The 18,887-nt window shown below is 39.1% G+C and overlaps 1 protein-coding gene across 1 annotated transcript in view; it reads right to left on the reverse strand.

Annotated features, from left to right (window-relative positions):
* The window catches only part of LOC105479682 (HECT and RLD domain containing E3 ubiquitin protein ligase 5), a 50,167-nt gene that overhangs the window by 16,926 nt on the left and 14,354 nt on the right, over window positions 1-18,887 (reverse strand). The window contains exons 11-16 of the mRNA XM_071092602.1: window positions 17,213-17,306; window positions 13,690-13,879; window positions 10,338-10,492; window positions 3,144-3,257; window positions 2,200-2,310; window positions 115-285 (exon numbers count right to left, since the gene is read on the reverse strand). Of these exons, the coding sequence (XP_070948703.1) occupies window positions 115-285; window positions 2,200-2,310; window positions 3,144-3,257; window positions 10,338-10,492; window positions 13,690-13,879; window positions 17,213-17,306 (835 nt within the window). The remainder of the gene's footprint in view (window positions 1-114; window positions 286-2,199; window positions 2,311-3,143; window positions 3,258-10,337; window positions 10,493-13,689; window positions 13,880-17,212; window positions 17,307-18,887) is intronic.

Below are 18,887 nucleotides of genomic sequence, written 5' to 3' on the forward strand. Positions count from 1 at the left end.
ATAAACAACCTCTGTGGCAAAGGAAGGTAACTTCCTATGAAACCCTTTGTTACTTTTTTTTTAATGTTTTTCTTTTCTCAGCAGCAAAAACATTAAGTGAGAATTACACTTTACCCATAACTCTTTCCTCAGGTCTTCATTCTCAAATTGACTTAGCTGATTCAAAACATCCTCAATCAAGTGATTCCTTCTGACTGTTAGATCAAACGTGGGCATCAAAGCGAATTCAGACTCTCTTTCTTCCTCAATTGCTGCCGCCATAAGATAAGCTTTATGTTTTTTACCCTAGGAAAACAGAAACAGAAATATTACACTTTATTTTACCATTGGCCCTCTCTAAGTAAAAATTTGGAAAGCAGAATAAACTGGTTCTGCTTATAAGTGCAGGTCACCTTTATGAAAAGAACCTTATATGCACCACTGAAGATAAATGATAACATATAGGGACCTGAAGAATCAAAGCCTTTGTGGAGCCAACCTGGATGAGCAAGTAAGTTACCAACTGCAGGTTTTATCAGACCACTTTCTCCTATACACACAATTACTAATGCTTAAGATACCAAAGCTACTTATTAACAAGCTGAGAGACGTATTGGTATCCATTGAAACAGTGCACTGCAACATGATGCTTTCTCATTCAGAAGAGAAGTTCAGATGCTTAGAAAGCAAAAAGGCTGCAGGAAAAAAGTCCAGGTGTGAGAGATGTCACCAAAGAGCCTATTCCAAGAAAAAAAACCTAGACAAGAGATTTTAAGGGAGAATTTACCTAAGAAGTTAATCGAAGAGAGACAAGCGGGGAAAGAGAGAGGGAAAGATGGACAGACAGACAGAATGTCCATTCAGAAACCAAATGGCAATTTTAGGTCACCGAAGTCTATGGTTCGGGGCCAGGTGCAGTGGCTCACACCTGTAATGTCAGCACTTTGGGAGGCTGAGGTGGGCGGATCACTTGAGGTCAGGAGTTCGAGACCAGCCTGGCTAACATGGTGAAATCCTGTCTCTACAAAAAATACAAACATTAGCTGGGTGTGGTGGCAGGTGCCTGTAATCCCAGGTACTTGGGAGGCTGAGGCAGGAAAATCGCTTGAACCCAGGAAGTGGAGGTTGCAGTGAGCCGAGATCATGCCACTGCACTCCAGCCTGGGCGGCAGAGGGAGACGCTCTCAAAAAAAAAAAAAAAAAGTCTATGCTTTTAGCAGAAAAAGGAGTAGTCAAATATTACTTCTATGAAATTATCTCTGGAACCTTGTTTAAAATCAGGAGAGAATAGGTTGTCAGAGTTGAAGCAAAACAAAGTTCTTTTATCTTTTTTTCTTTGATTTCCCTTTGTTAAATATTTCATTATCGTCATACTCAGAACTCATAGATCAATTTCCCATTTTTATTATGGTAAATGCATTATATTAAACTATCTGCTTTAAGGACATATATTTGAATGTTATACATACATATAACATATGTCTGCATATGTAAAAGTGATAATAATACCCAACCCTTTGGGTACTTTGTGTGAGGCAGTTTTAAATGCTTTACCTGTATTAACAAATTTAATCCTTATAAAATTGCAATGAGGCAGGGATTATCTCATACAATTCCTTGGGAATTTTCAATTGCCCGCTTTTACTACTTTGGTGGTAAAATATTTTGTTAACGTTTGATAATATCCATACACTTTGCTGGATATATCTACAAACATAACCACCTCAGTTAGTAACAGTACCATATATAGAAAAGGGGGAATCTGTACAAACCTCTATTATGGCACTATCACAGAGTAGTAGCCATTTATTGGGCTCCTAATTTCAGGAATCCTCGGCCACCTCTATTCCTGCTACCATATCTTTTCATTAGATTGTGCCTCCTTACACAGGTGCTAGTCAAGCCCAAGTCTGTTATACCTCTTTGAGTACTATTCAGAAGACTACAGGCTGCCACTGCCAACTTCAGGTAAAAATCCAATAACTAGGCCAGTTGACCAAGCTCCATCCCTTGCTACCAAGGCCCTAATTTGCCTTAAGGTGAAGATGATCCAAATTATGACAGTCTGCCTTGCCTTCTTCATTAGAGTGTACGCTCCTTGAATGCCACAACCATTGGTTTCACTGGTAGGTGGTTCTCTTATCACCCCCAAAATATTGCATGATTAAGAAGGCACTTAGCATGTGATTTATGCTAATGAAGACAAATAGGCATACATACCTCTATTTTTAAAAGTGTGTCTGTATGTAGTAGTTTAATTTTCGACAGATGATTAAAGATAAATGGAAAGTGACTAAATATGACCCAGCATCCTGCATTTTCTGAAGTGTCCTAAAAATGGAAATGACAACAATTCTGATAAGTTAAAGGACAGAGAAACCTTACACTTTACCTCATAGCCTTACATCCCTGATGGTATAAGGTCTCAGTACTTCCAACAAAAGCAATCCAAATTACTGGTCCACAGTACTAGTAGTAGAAAATGTGTTTTATATGTATCAATGAAAGGTATATAGAGAATGTTTAGTGCCCATTTAATTTAGCAATTAATTATAATCTTTGGATGCTTTCCCAAAGACTCTGTTCTGCTGAAACCTGAGTTTCTGCCATGTGAATAAGCTCAGTTGCATTTGGTAAACAGAGAATGATATAACATGGGTAGCTGGTTAGCTCACATATGAATTTTGCTGGGCAAGAGTTGATGTGCTAGGAGAATTATAACCTTCAGAGAAAGAAAGAGAGACTTCGGGCCAGCTGCTACCTTGGCAGTAGGAGCCCTTCAACTGTATTTTCAGAAAATAAAAAAGGAGTGCTTACATCCAAGACACTCTACCCACAGGTCTTGGCTCTTGACTCCTAATGAGTCTCACTGCCTTCTATGACCACTTTAAGGGTATCAGAGCTCCACTAGTTCTTCTCCAATTACAGTGTAGATAGATTTCTACCCTTTCCTTTTTGTGCATTTTTCATATTCCCATAGTCATCTCCCAAGGTGTCAATCATTTTTCCGCTGGAACTCTGACTACAAAATTGCATAGATTTTGAGGAGTCTTAATGTTTCCCACAAGCCCTGCTATTTCTATTGTGCAATTTTGCAGAGGACAAGAAATGCCTATATTAACTCACTGATTATCAATTTCCCCCTTTAAACATGCTATACCTACCACAGTCATTTTCCACAAGCACCTTCTGCATACTTCTACAAAAAAATTGAGACGGTACAAGAGTTCGTCTACTTGGAAAATACTTTCAGGTAGTTGACATTTCATCTGGTTTACCTTAAATAAAATATGACTTGTGAAAAAGTTTTATATTTAAAGACAATTTTGCTTAATAGCTGTTAATTAGATTATCAAATTAAATTATAAATGAAATACTCTTATAATGACCAGAATAAAATTCTATCCAATTCCTCCATTGCCAAAGTCCCAAATTTTCATGAACATAAATATCTAAGATTTAATAGTAGAGATTGATGATATAATGATAAACTTCTAGTTATTTTTAATTCATAGAAAAATTTTAAAGAACTTTTAATCCAAAGAAAAAAAAAACAACGCAATATCCCAAAGTACTCTGGGGTCCAGTTCTTCAGGTCTTAGTCTTCAGGACTTAATAATATACCACCTTATAGACATTCACTCTGCTGAGGCATTTGTGGAACATTCCCCTACTGAGAGGAAATTTTCCAACCCTCCATCCCATATGATATGATCAGGGTTATTATGACTATTATGACTGACACATGAACACCCTGGCATGTCATGAAGACAATGAATAATAATGACACTAGACACTTCGGGCATTAGTGACTGTTAGTATTTGACTTGGATGGGCGTTATCCTGAAATAAATTACTCTCAGGTGGTCTTCTAAAAACTCATCTTGGCTATATGCACTGAAACCATGTGTCTAGAATGTTCTTATTGACTCTCGTCCAGACCTCAAATATTCCAGGCCCCCCAGTACTACCACCCAAAGCCTGGTGAGACTGTTTCACCCTGTAACTATGGCTCTCTGGATCTGATGATCTTGGCCTTGCATTATCATCATTAGCCTCAAGATATCCAGAGTCACAGAGAAAATGGGTGCTTCATCTTCATGGTTCCTGGTGGCCTCCTGCTGAGGTGCGGAGCCTGACAAATATCAAATATTCTGATGTTATCTATAGGGTCAAAGGACAAAGCAGGATCCCCTGAAGATTTCTTTTGTTGCTGCTTCAGTATTTCTTGTGATTCTCTTTGTAAGTAGCAAAAGCTTGTTAGAATATACCTTCCCAGAGCTCTTCAATAAATTTCTTATTTTTTCAAAACACAAATTATTTGTCATTAACCTTTCCCTTTTGTAAAATAAAAAATTTAAAACTGTTGAAAATAGCCATTGCTTTTCAATAATATGGCAGTTTTTTTCTTCAACAGTATGATATATTAGGTACCCTGATCCACTGAAAACACCTAGAAATACAGGAAAAGCTGTAACAAATATGTTTAAAGGCATTACTGATTTTTTAGGTAGATGGAATAAACAGGTCAAAAACCAAATGAAAGTGGCATTTGCCTTGAGAGCATCTGCCCAACCTGGTGAACATAAACTTCAATTTTCAATGGTTGGGGCTTTGGGGAAAGGAGGCAAAGCCCAGACTGTTCAAATTAGGGAGTCCATAGGAGAAGTTATCCCCACAAGTCTGAGACCCAAAAGGGTTAAACCATCAGGTAAGGATGAACTAGAAATGAATAAGCTCTTTCCCCCACTGCCATATCAATCACTCCAACTCCACCTTGACCCCAGGACCACAAGGCAAACTGTTCCAAGTTCAAATGGTGCTGAGCTGGGGAAAAATTGTCCCCTATAGGATCTATAATTACAAAAGAGCTCTCCCTCAACTTTACCACCAAATTCTAAAAAGCTTCAAGCCAAAAATGTAAAGTACTACCAAACTGGTGGTATCTCCAGGAGCCTGGCAGAAGAAAATTCTCTGTGAAGAAAGCCAGTCCTCAGGTAATTCCAAAAGATAAAGTTCCAAGGAAACGGACAGCTCTCACACATACACAAATCACAAAATACATGAGGATAAAGACACCAGGAGGAAGATTCAGCAGAAACTGACCTGCAAAGACTTCAGATACCTGAGTTATAAGGCATATATATTCAGATAAATAAAAGGAAAGTGTGAAAAGAACAAAGAAATTATAAATAATGAGCAAATTATTTATAATTTAAAGAACAAATTCGAGTATCTAGAAATGGAAAACATTAATACTTGAGATAAAAACTTAAAAGGTAGTATTAACAGCAACCAAAATCACTGAAAAAGGAATTCATGAACTGGAAGACAGGGCTGAAGAAATACTATCCAGAATGGGGTACAGAGAGACAATGAGACGGAAAATATGACAGAAAGCTTAAGGGACATGCCAAATAGACTGAGAAAGTCTAACATATCAATAACTGGAATTTCAAAGAAGAGAGTCAATATTCAATTAGATTTGAAATGTGGAACAATTTCTAAAAGGAGGGAAATACCCTTAACCTACAAAGGTTATTTTCAAAAACCTAATAGAAGGCCAGGCACAGTGGCTCATGCCTGTAATCCCAGCACTTTGGGAGGCCAAGGTGGGAAAATCACTTGAGGTCAGGAGTTGGAGACCAGCCTGGGCAACATGGCGAAACCCCATCTCTACTAAAAACTCAAAAATTAGCCGAGCGGAGTAGTATATGCCTATATTCCTGGCTACTCAGGAAGCTGAGGCACAACGATAGCTTGAACCCAGGAGGCAGAGGGTGCAGTAAGCCAAAATCGTGCCACTGCACTCCAGCCTGAGCAACAGGCTCTTTTTTTTTCTGTCTCAAGAAAAAAAAGAGAAAAAAGCCTATAGGGCTGGTGTGGTGGCTCACCCGGGTAATCCCCGCACTTCGGGAGACCAAGGCCTAAGCAGGAGAATCACTTGAGGCCAGGAGCTCAAGACCAGCCTGAGCAACATAGTTAGGCCTTGTCTCTCCAAAAATGAAAAAATTAGCTGGGCATGGTGGTGCATGCCTGTAGTCCCAGTTACTCAGGAGGCTGAGGTGGGAGAATCGCCTGAGTCAAGGCTGCAGTGAGCCATGACTGCACCACTGCACTCCAGCCTGGGCACAGAGTGAGATTCCGACTCAAACAACAACAACAACAACAACAAACCCCTATAAGTAAATGATACTAAAAGCATTTCCTTTGGAAACTAAGAATAGTCCACTGGGCGACATAGCGAGACTCTGTCTCAAAAAAAAAAAAAAAAAAAAAAATTTCCTTTAAAATCACAAAGAAGTACCCACTTTTACCCCACCTCTATTTAACATCATATTAGAAGCCCTAGCTAGAGCAAGACAAAGGAAAATAATAAAATGTATATGGACTGGAAAAAGAAAACATTATAAAAAATTCAAAATTTTGGCAAATTTGAGAATTTGGCAAATTTGCTGAATATAAGAATCAATACTCAGGCCAGGTACAGTGGCTCACACCTGTAATCCCAGCACTTTGGGAGGCAGAGCCAGGCAGATCACTTTAGGCCAGGTGTTCGAGACCAGCCTGGCCAACATGGTGAAACTAAAAATACAAAAATTAGCCAGGCATGGTGATGCGTGCCTGTAATCCCAGCTAATTGGGAGGCTGAGGGAGGAGAAGCACTTGAACCCGGGAGGTGGAGGTTGCAGTGAACAGAGATCACACCACTGAACTCCAGTCTGGCCAACAGAGGGCAACTCTGTCTCAAAAAAAAAAAAAAAAAATTAATATTCAAAAATCAATGCATTCCTACACACCAACAACAGATAATATAATTTTAAGATACTATAATAGTGTAACAAACGCAAATGTCTTGGGATATATTTGACTAAACAGACTTTAATAGTAAAATAACAAAACTTTACTGAAAGACAACCAATAAGTGGAGAGGTAGATGCTATGAAGATTCACAATAGTAAAGATGTCAATATAGTGAAACACAGAAATATAAATAATTAAATATAGATTGCATGTAATTCCAATCAAATTCTCAATAAGACTCTGTGTGTGTGTGTCTCCATATATAACCTGACAAGGCAATTTAGAAATATATATGGTAAATTTTTAGCAAAATTTATATGCCAAAAATATTCAAGACTCACTTCAGAAACAAAGCTAGGGTACTTCTCTTACTAGATATGAACAATTAATGTACAGCCATACAAAAGGACCCATGGTATAGTGGACTCATGGTACAAAAGGACCCAAAAGTGAAACCCACACATGGAAACTTGATGCACAACAGTTTGTATTGCCTATCAATGGAGAAAAGGCAGCATTTCAATAAGTGGTGCTAGGGTAACTTTTTCATATTAAAAATAATAAAAATAAATTTACAATAAGTTTATAATTGCATTAAACAGTAAATTGTGAAATGCAAAGCTAAAGTCAGTATTTCCTTTAGACCTGGACAAGAGTGTCCTCTGCCCTAGGACCATGGTTCTTGCAGTGGCTCTCCTCCAGCCAAGCCTCTTCCCCCAGAATAAGGGGTCTGCAGGGCCAGGGGGACCTGTCTATTTTCAGCCCACACATCCCCTTCTAGATTGGGCTACATATACCCAGGACCTGGGATTCCATGTTCAAATCGTTCCAGGCCTGCTTCTGGCACAGGCCTCTCCACTTGCTTGGTCTCTAGAGAGTGAACTATGTCACAACTGAGACCCTCCAGCCTCAGGGTTGGCTAAGGAGGGTCTATGGTGGGAGGTGGGAGAGAACTCAGACATATGGGCTGAGGTGTCCACATATGGGCATGTGACACGCCTTCTGGTGTGGGACAAAACCAAGAAGAAAAGAAGAGCAGAGGGCTGCATTTAAGCTACCACTTCTCTTCTCTTTTCTTTTTTTTTTTTCTGAGATGGAGTCTTGCTCTGTCACCCAGGCTGGAGTGCAGTGGCACAATCTTGGCTCGCTACAACCTCTGCCTCCTGGGTTCAAGCGACTCTCCTGCCTCAGCCTCCCAAGCAGCTGGGATTACAGGAGCGCCCACCACACCTGGCTAATTTTTGTATTTTTTGTAGAGACGGGGTTTCACTATGTTGGTCAGGCTGGTCTCGAACTCCTAACCTTGTGATCTGCCTGCCTCAGCCTCCCAAAGTGCTGGGATTACAGGCATGAGCCATCAAACCCAGCAAGCCACCACTTTTCAATGTAGAATTTTAAGAAGACTGAGATTTCTAAATTCAAACCTGGCCTCCCCTGTCATTATGAAGGTTTATTTGTCAAAGAAGGAGGACAGTGTATTTTATTAACAGTTTGTTAGACAGGTTTTTAACCTTTTAAATATTAGACATATGGTATATATCATTTATACTCTTCCTCTGGCCTTGGCTATTGTCCTCTTAGAAGACTACCTAGGGCAGTTTTGAAGACCTAATCTAGCCCTCTGTTATTTTTATAGTCTCACTGGTAACATAGCCATGACCATTCATTTTTGTATTGCCTGTGGCTGCTTTCATGCTACTCCTGAAGAGCTGAGTAGCTGCAGTTGTGACAGAAACCACATGCCGCAAAAAGCCTAAAATATTTACTATCTGGTCCTTTCCAGAAAAAAGCTGCCGACCCCTGATTTAGGGTAATAATTTAAAACCTTTACGGGAGAAAAAAAGCTTAAAACAAGACACAAGGAGTAAAATTATATAAAGAAATGGACGGACAAATTTATCTACATTAAAATTAAGAATGTGAGTTTGCCAAAAAACACCATAAAAGCAAAAGACAAACTATAACTGGGATACACCATTTGCAACACATATCACTGACAAAGAAGTAGTATCCAAAATATAATTCTTATAAGCAGTAAGAAAAAGTCAAATATTGGCCAGGCACAGTGGATCTTACCTGTAATACCAGGACTTTGGGAGACTGAGGTGGGTGAATCATTTGAGCTCAGGAGTTCGAGACCAGCCTGGGCTACATGGTGAAACCCCATCTCTACAAAAAATACAAAAATTAGCAAGGCATGGTGGCTTGCACATGTAGTCCAAGCTACTTTGGAGGCTGAAGTGGGAGGATCACAGGAGCCTGGGAGGCAGAGGTTGCAGTGAGCTGAGATTAAGCCACTGCATTCCAGCCTGGATGACAGAGGGAGAACCTGTCTCGAACAAATCGAAATCCTTTACGGGAGAAAAGAAGTTTAAAACAAGACACAAGGAGTAAAAAGAAATGGATTGACAAATTTATCTACAATAAAATTAAGAATGTGAGTTTATACCATATTTGCAACACATACCATTGACAAAGGAGTAGTATCCAAAATAAAAGAACTCTATAATCAGTAAGAAAAAGTCAAACATCATTTAAATGAACAAAAGTCAAGGACAGGCATTTCACAGAAGAGGAAACAAATACTGCAATTATAAACATGAAAATATGCTCTAGCGCATCTGAACCAGGGAAATACAATTAAAACCATAATTTGGTATCATTTTGTATCAAAAATATTTTCAAAATGGAGCAACGGGAATTCTCATCATCTCCTGGAGAGAATTTAAATTGGTCCAACTGCTTTAGAAGAGTTTGTCACTACCAGGAAAGAGCAACACACACATATCCATAGCTTATCAATTCTAGAACTAGGTATGAAAACCAGAACCAACTCTTGACACAATAACACCAAGAGATATGAGCAAAAATGTATTATAGCAGCAATGTTTTCTCATAGAGGAACTCCCAACAAGACCAAAAAAAAAAAAAAAAAAACCCCACAAGAATTGCAAATAGCATATACATTTGTCAATATTGGAATGGATAAGCAAAGTATGGTATATTCATACAATGAACTATACTGCAGAGTGAAAATGAATGAAATACAGCCATAAGCATTAATCTGGATGAATCTATAAAACAACACTGAGCGTAAGAAGCATGTATTCCATTGACATAAATTTTGAAAATACCAAAATTAAACATCATAGTGTCTATAAATACAGTAAGAGCAAGAGAATGATTATCCCAAAATCCAGGATCATGACTATCTCTGCGAGATGGAGGGGTTGCAATCCATGAGGGGTACACAGGTATTTCTAAAGTACACAGGTATTTCTAAAGTACTGGAAATGTTGTATTTTTTTTAACATGGGTAGTAAGGACACTAATGTTTATTTTATTATTTTTCTTTCAATTCTAAATAGGTTTTTTAATATATATATATATATTCCTTTATATGTATGATGTAATTTACAAAAAACAACATTTAAAAAAATAGCAATATAAACTTCATATGTCTCACAGGAGTCTGCTTAAGATTCAAGCCAGCTGAAAGCAAGGGAATTTTTACTGCTAGATAAAAACACAGAGGTTTCTAAAGGAACTCTTACCCTGTGCAGCTTCTTCAACATTTCTAGGAGAGCTTGAACATTACCATTCTCCTCAGCACTTTCATCCCAGTAATCCAACTGGCATACGACAGCTGTTTTAAACATCTGGACCAGTTTGCTGAAAGTGGATTCTTGCAGAGTTGCCCAATACTCTTCTGAGGAATACAAGGAAAGCAAATTGTTTTAAAAATGAGTTTTATTGTGGCTTTTTTGTTTGTTTGTTTGAGATGGAGTCTCGCCCTGTGGCCCAGGCTGGAGTGTAGTGGCACAATCTCAGCTCACTACAACCTCTGCCTCCCAGGTTCAAGCAATTCTTCTGCCTCACCCTCCTGAGTGGCTGGAATTACAGGCGCCTACCACCATGCCTGGATAATTTTTGTATTTTTATAGAGACGAGGTTTCACCATGTTGGCCAGGCTGGTCTTGAACTCCTGACCTCAGGTGATCCTCCCACCTCTGCCTCCCAAAGTGCTGGGATTATAGGCGTGAGCCACCTCACCAGCTTATTGTATATATTTGAGGTCTACAAAATGTAATGGGATACATATAAATAGTAAAATTGTTACTATAGTGAAGCAAATTAACATTTTTTTGCAGGCCAGGCATGGTGGCTCACACCTGCAATCCCAGCACTTTGGGAGGCTGAGGCAGGTGGATTGTCTGAGCTCAGCAGTTCGAGGCCAGCCTGGGCGACATAGAGAAACTCGGTCTCTACCCAAAATACCAAATATTAGCTGGGCATGGTGGCACGTATCTGTGCCACCTCAGGAGGCTACTCGGGAGCTACTCGGGAGGCTGAGGTGGGAGAATCACTTCAGACTGGGAGGTGGAGGCTGCAGTGAGCTGAGATTGTGCCAGAGAACTCCAACCTGGGTGACAGAGTAAGACCCCATCTCAAAAAAAAAATTTTCTTTTTATAACAAGAACAGCTAACATCTACTTATTTAACAACAATAAAATCCCCAGTACAATGTTATTAACTGTAGTCCTCCTGTCGTCTTGTCTAGTAGATCTCTAAGCTTGATCCTACACATCTGCTTCTTTGTGTCCTTTGAACTACATCTCTACATTTCCTTTCCACCCCATCCACTAGTAACCACTATTTTATTATCTATCTCTGCATATTTGACCTTTAGAAGGAAGGTAAATATAATTATCATGTATTTTACTTAGATTCTTGAAGGAAAAAAGTAGCCAATATTTTCTGAAACACGTAACAAAATATTTTAGTATATATCATAATTACAAAAGCACACTTGTAATAAACTTTTCACTGAATAAATACAATTACTATTACAAGTTTAGAATTTAACTTTCTGGTCGCTTGAGCCCAGGAGTTCAAGATTACAGAGAGCTACAATTGTACCACTGTACTCCAGGAAGGTGACAGAGTGAGCCCCTGTCTCTACTAAAAAATACTACTAATAATTTAACATCCTGGAAAAGTTCCTTTACAGTTAATAGAACTACAAATTTGATGTAATTAATTTGTGAAAAAATATGAGCAAAATTAATCACATTTTTGCTGAGATGAAACAGTATAATGCGTTAAAAATTAAAAATTGTTTGTGATTGCATAATTTTCTTTTTGTGCTCCCAGTCTGAGATTTTTAACTCTTAGAAAACATATTTCAGCATTTTAAAAAACAAAAACCATTTTAAAGTAGCTTTTCATCACTTATCATGTTACTCAGTTTTAATAAAACATAAAGAATGGACTTCCTTGAGCTGAATATGCTATGCATGTCAAAAATCCCATTAAATCTATTCATGCCCCTAGAACTTACTTGCAGTGTACTGGAAATACAGGGATAGGATGAAACAGTCAGACTGTCTGGATGTGGGACAGTCTACAAGACAGCTGACCAGGATTCATCTTTCCTTCCTCCTTCATTCCTTCCTCCTTCATTCCTTCCTTCGCTCCCTCCTCCTTCCCTTCTCTTCCCCTTCTCCTTCCCTTCCCCTCCCCCATCCCCCTTCCCTTCCCCTTCTCCTTCCCTCACCTTCCCCTTCCCTTCCCCTTTCTTCTCCCTTCCCCTTCCCTTCCCTTTCTCTTCCCCTTCCCTTTCCTCCTCCTTCCCCCTCTCCCTTCCCCTTCCCTTTCCTCTTCTCCTTCCCTCCCCCTCCCCTCCCCTCCCCTCCCATCCCCTCCACTCTGCTTCCCTTTCCTTCCTTCCTTCCTTCCTTTTTCTTTTCCTTTCTTTTGATTGGTTGTATTTTTAGTAGAGATGGGGTTTCACCATGTTGGCCAGGCTGGCCTCCAACTCCTGGCCTCAAATGAGATTTAAAAAGAAAAAAAAAGCTTTTTTTGGGAAAAGCTTTTTTTGGGAAAAGGAGAAGTTTGAATATGACCTAGATATTGGATAATATTATAAAATTATGACTAATTTTCTTAGATATGATAATGATGCCAGGGTAATATAAAATTCCATGTTCTTTTTTGGGGGGACACAGTCTCACTCTGTCGCCCAGGCTGGAGTGCAATGGGGCGATCTCAGCTCAAGGCAACCTCTGCCTCTCAGGTCAAGCAATTCTCCTGCCTCAGCCTCCCGAATAGCTGGGATTACAGGCATGCACCACCAAGCCCGGCTAATTTTTGTATTTTTAGTAGAGTTGCGGTTTTGCCATGTTGGCCAGGCTAGTCTTGAACTTCTGACCTCAGGTGATCTGCCTGCCTCAGCCTCCCAAAGTGCTGAGATTACAGGCATGAGTCACCGGTCCCAGCCAGATTCCATGTTCTTAGATGAATGATGAAATATTATGAGTGAAATCTTGTGTCTTCAACTTATTTTCAAATAGTTCAATAAAAATAAAATGTAATCTTTACATAAACAGAAAGCACACATGGCAACATATTTATTAATGCTGACTCTACAGTAGAGGGTACATGGGTATTCAGTATATATCATAATTACAAAAGCACACTTGTAATAAACTTTTCAGTGAATAAATACAATTACTATTACAAGTTTAGAATTCAACATCCTGGTCGCTTGAGCCCAGGGGTTTAAGATTACAGTGAGCTATGATTGCACCACTGCACTCCAGCAAGGTGTACTACTTATTGCCTGTGGTATACTATACTATTCTTTCATCTTCTCTGTTTGTGAAATTTTTCACAGTGAAAAGTTGGAAACTAAGGAAATCATGACAAAGCCATGTGTGTATCCAAGGAAACTAAGTACTAGAATAATCTATTTTAGATGACTGTGGTATTGTTACAGTATCTTTAGAGTATGCTAACAATACGAACAAAAAAAATGAATACATTTATAATTATCTAAGTTTTGCCGTAACTTTACTAGACATATCTTTCCACTGAGGTAAAGTATCTTCAAATGATCAATCTTACCCAGAACCAGTGAAGACGGGTCACTCATTTTACAAACAACCTTTGCAAATGGAACCACAAGGCTCTCCCAGTTGTTAGAAAGATGCATCACAGGACATTCTGGGAGAAGGAAGAAAACTTCTAAAGCTTCTTGGTGTGGAGAATGAAATGGAAGTCTTTTGAGCAGATTATCTTTGAGGCAGGTGGTTACCTGTGGTCAGAAAGGAACAGGGAAAAGGCATTCAAAACTCAGTAGAAGCAGGGTGCAACTGATGGTAATAAAACAAGGTGAAGAGGCTGGAATGTCATTCTACTACTAAATGAGAATAATCATTTAGTTTTTCTAAAACCCCTGTTTACATCCCTTCTCACCTAGCCTCCAAAATATTGGAGGTATTTGGAATATACAATAAGTATTCTCTCAATTCAATTATTGGGGTGCATGAAGAAGATCAAGCACACCTGTAATCCCAGCACTTTGGGAGGCCGAGGAGGGCGGATCACAAGGTCAGGAGATCGAGACCATCCTGGTCAACATGGTGAAACCCTGTCTCTACTTAAAATACAAAATTTAGCTGGGCGTGATGGCGCATGCCTGTAGTACCAGCTACTTGGGAGGCTGAGGCAGGAGAATCGCTTGAACCTGGGAGGCGGAGGTTGCAGTGAGCCGAGATTGTTTCACTGCACTCCAGGCACAGAGCAAGACTCCGTCTCAAAAAAAAAAAAAAAAGAAAGAAAGAAAGAAAGAAAGAAAAACAAAAAAAATCACATGTGCACAAATTACACTGAATGAACAATGGATTCAGAACTAATAAACAGCCTTCTCAATCATAAGTACCATATTCTACCCTCTGGTTTACACTATCACACCTTGGGTTTTTTTCAAGAGTAAAAATGCATCAGAACCCCAAAAAGCAGAAAAACAAAACAAAGCAAAAAAAAAAAAAAAAAGACAAAATCCAACAATTTCAAGAACAAAATTTAACATGATTCTCATTATCTTCCGTAAGAGCAACTGTCTCTACCACAGACTCTAATTTCTAGCCCCTCCAATTTCCTTATGGTTTCCCCAATTCAGAATGCAACTGTTTAGGAAAAAATGGAATGGAATTCTGAATTTTTGTTATGTGTGCTTAGATCATAGTAATGATTTGTTTAAAATCCCAATATGAAGATAAGCTAGTATTTATGAATACTTACTACTTGTCAATTATTGTGCTAAGTGATGTACATATATTAATTAGGTCATTTAACCCTTATAGTTTCTCCCTAACATAGATGATATTAATCCCATTTTACTTCATCTGTGATTCAGAGAAATTAAGTAACGTGCTCAAAGTCACACAGCTAAGTGGGAATTTCTCTAGATCTTTCTGACTCCAAAGCCCAAATTCTTAATCGTTATATTATGAGAGAGTGGCTAAATGATATCTGTAAATGTACAAATTGTTGTAATTACCTATTTTTATATTAAAACATTATACTGGACTCCCACAGTGAGATTCAGTCTTTGGAGTTAGTATACCTGACAACTCTATTTCAACATCTTATTAGTACACACGCATTCTACCTCCTTGCTCATCATCAGACACAACCTCAAGCCTCCTCACCTACTCCAAATCCTTAGAATGACTGTGATACCCTCAAGCCAGTCCTACTGTCTGACACACTGTGCTCTGGCATATGCTTTTCTAGCTGCCTCAAATGCCCTTCCACGTGAGCACCTGGTAAGATCTTAATTCCTCTGGGCAACTTTTTGAGTAAATAGAGCTAACCATTCACTGCCCTAATCATGACTCAATTCATCCAAAAATATTGTGCACAGGCTACATTCTAAGCTAGGCACTAGTGAAGATAGTGAAGTGTAAAACACACCAGGTCTTTGCACTAACGTATGCATGTATTTATCTGTCTCCCTTACTACACTATGAGCTTCTAAACGACAGGGAGTATATCTCTTTCATTCTTCATCAAGAGTCATCATTACAGTGCCCAGCACACAGTAAGTGTTCAAATGTTTGCTGAATAAATGAACACATGCCAAAGGTCTGAGAGTCCATATCACAGAACCTCAAGATAGAAACATTTACAGGTCTTCTAATCCAATCATCTTATTCTGAAACAATGGAGGTCAAGGGTGCCCCATGATTATTTCATTTACATACCATATGTTCTTTCTGTGGCACAATCAAGGTATAATTAGTAAACAGGCGGAGCCTTTAATGATGAACTGATCCAATCCCTTTCCTTCACAGATGCACAAACGGGCTTCTATTTTTGGTAATCTTTCCATGGTTGGATTTAGTAGCAATGACTCAGAATCTTACAGAAAGTTAAACTGGCCTCCACAGGAGGATTTTAAAAAACAAAAGAAAATGAGCACTAACAAACGTTGATGAAATAGTCCATAGAGTTTCTGGGTTGTTGACACAGGCAGCACTAAGTGTTGCAGAGTCCCAATAAAGGTACATAATTAGGGAACCATTTCACCTCAGACCCCCAGTGGGGCTGTGGTTCTGCCAAAGTTAAGACAACTGAACTTTCCATTTTCCCTTGAAAGAAAGGAACGCATGAGAAAACCTGCAGCTGAAATAGAGAACGCTAGTTGTGGCAGACAGAGCAACTGCCAGAGCTGAAAGGAGGAAGGGTGAGACAGCAAAGACTGAGAGGGAAAGAGAAGAGGGATATAAACACAGAGAGAGACTAAAAAATGCGGGGGAGGCTAGAGGAAGGGAGGAGGGAAGGAGAGAGAAAAAAAGAAGGAACTACAGTGAGACCCAGAGAGAAAAAAAATGGAGAAAAGAACAGAAAGTAGTATCCCTATATCAACCAATACAAAAAAACAGGGAAATAATAAAGACTACATTAAGAAAAACTAAATTAATAAAGGAAGCATGCAGTGAGCCGAGATTGTGCCACTGCACTCCAGTGTGGGCGACAGAGCGAGACTCCATCTCCAAAAAAATAAAAATAAAAATAAAGGAAGCATGTTCGGAGCACCTGCAAGAAAAAAAACCTAAAGATAGTACTAACAGTGCTGAAACAGGAAGCAATCATCCCATAAAGAACAAGAACATTCTAGAATCTACAGAAAAGTGGAATGGAAAAAAAAAAACAAAGAATCCAGGCAGTCCCTGGTGAGGATATTCATATCAGAAAAAATGTTATTTCTACATTTACGCTTAAAAGGATTGCACATAAAATGTTCTTATTCTAGTGTGCCAATCTCAACAAATCCTTAATCATCTTCCTAAAGCCCTGAGTTGAAAAACTTCCCTCCCTCTAGGAATGTGTATGCATATATGTGCATGTGTGTTTGTGTACAGACACATTATTTAGAATATTTGTAACCTGTGTGACTACTATGCCAATTATTTCACCCTAAAAGGGCAAACTCCTAATTGTTATCTGAGTTTAACTTAATCTGAATATGCTACAAGGTCTCGGAGAATCCCTTAACACAAAACATTTCTTCTGAAATTCTGAGTTCTTATAAGAAATATTCTGGTCTATTTTCTTTCTCCACATAACAATCTGAAGATACCATGTTAGTAATCCAGTCCTTTTGGGTTAACTCCTTGAAGATGTTTCTTGCTTTATTTAAGTCCAAATAAACAGGCATCATTTCTGTAGTTCTTCTGTAGAAGATAAATTAAGTATCTTGTTAGATTATCTCTCTAGATGCAAAGTTTCTTCCAGAGCTTGCCCCATTTCAACAAAATTACATTTTTTCTCATGTATAACTATAATTGTCTAAATACAAATGCAATGTAGTAAACAACATGATTTTTTCTAAAATACCAAAAAATATCAAGGCTGCTTTAACTATATATACCATAAGACTTTAACTCAGATGCTGTCTTATCTGTAATAGATTAAAAAAAAAAAAATTTCTCAGTTTAAAAAAAATAGCCACAGAGGGAGGCTGAGACAGGAGAATTGCTTGAGCTTGAGAGGTCAAGGCTGCAGTGAGTTGTGAACATGCCACTGTACTCCAGCCTGGGTGACAGAGCGAGACCCTGCCTCAGAAAGGAAGGAAAGGAAGGAAAGGAAGGAAAGGAAGGAAAGGAAGGAAAGGAAGGAAAGGAAGGAAAGGAAGGAAAGGAAGGAAAGGAAGGAAAGGAAGGAAAGGAAGGAAGGAAGGAAGGAAGGAAGGAAGGAAGGAAGGAAGGAAGGAAGGGAGGGAAGGAAGGGAGGGAGGGACGAAGGGTGGGCCATAGAAAAAAGATAAATGTTTTTTGAAGGAACGAAGGAAGGACCAACCACAGGAAGGAAGGACCAACCACAGGAAGGAAGGACGGAAGGAAGGAAGGACGGAAGGACGGAAGGAAGGAAGGAGCTCCACAGAAAAAAGATAAAGGTTTTTCCCATTTCTAAAAAATACATCCATTTTTTCCAGTTAAATGGACTGAAAAGTGGGAACCAAAAGAGGGAGCTTCTGACCAATAATTTCTTAGTACTTCAATATAAAGTCATTAATGAAATGTTTAAGTATCTTCTCATGGAAGACCTTCTAATGGAAGGTCATGAGGCCATTAAAATTATGTTACCGGCTGCGTGTGGTAGCTCACACCTATAATCTCAACACTGGGAGGCTGAGGTGGGAGGACTGCTTGAGGCCAGGAGTTCAAGACCAGCCTGGGCAACATAGCAAAGCTGCTGTCTTTACAAAAGTTAAAAAATTAGCAGGAGATGGTGGCACATGCCTGTAGTCCCAGCTACGTGGAAGGCTAAGGTGGGAGTATTGCTTGAGCCCAAGAGTTTGATGATGCTTAAGCCCAAGAACCATGATGCTGTAACTCCAGGAGACCTTGTCTCAAAAAAAAAAAAAATACATATATATATATATACACACACACACACACACATATGTACACCAAAAAAGATAGAACAAAATGTAAAATGGGCAAACATTAAGTATAAAACAACGTATAAACAATGTGATCCAGCTGGGCATGGTGGCTTACGCCTGAAATCCCAGCACTTGGGGAGGCCAAGGCTGGTAAATTGCCTGAGTTCAGGAGTTCGAAACCAGCCTGGCCAACATGGTAAAACTCTGGCTCTACAAAAAAATAAAAAAATTAGCTGTGTGTAGTGCCATATGTCTGAAGCCCCAGCTACTCAGGCTGAGGTGGGAGGATTGCTACAGCCTGGGAGGCGAAGGTTACAATGAGCCAAGATCACACAACTGCATTCCAGCATGGGCAACGACAGGGTAA

Source organism: Macaca nemestrina, chromosome 3 (genome assembly GCF_043159975.1).
Source record: "Macaca nemestrina isolate mMacNem1 chromosome 3, mMacNem.hap1, whole genome shotgun sequence".
In the NCBI taxonomy this organism is placed as follows: domain Eukaryota; kingdom Metazoa; phylum Chordata; class Mammalia; order Primates; family Cercopithecidae; genus Macaca; species Macaca nemestrina.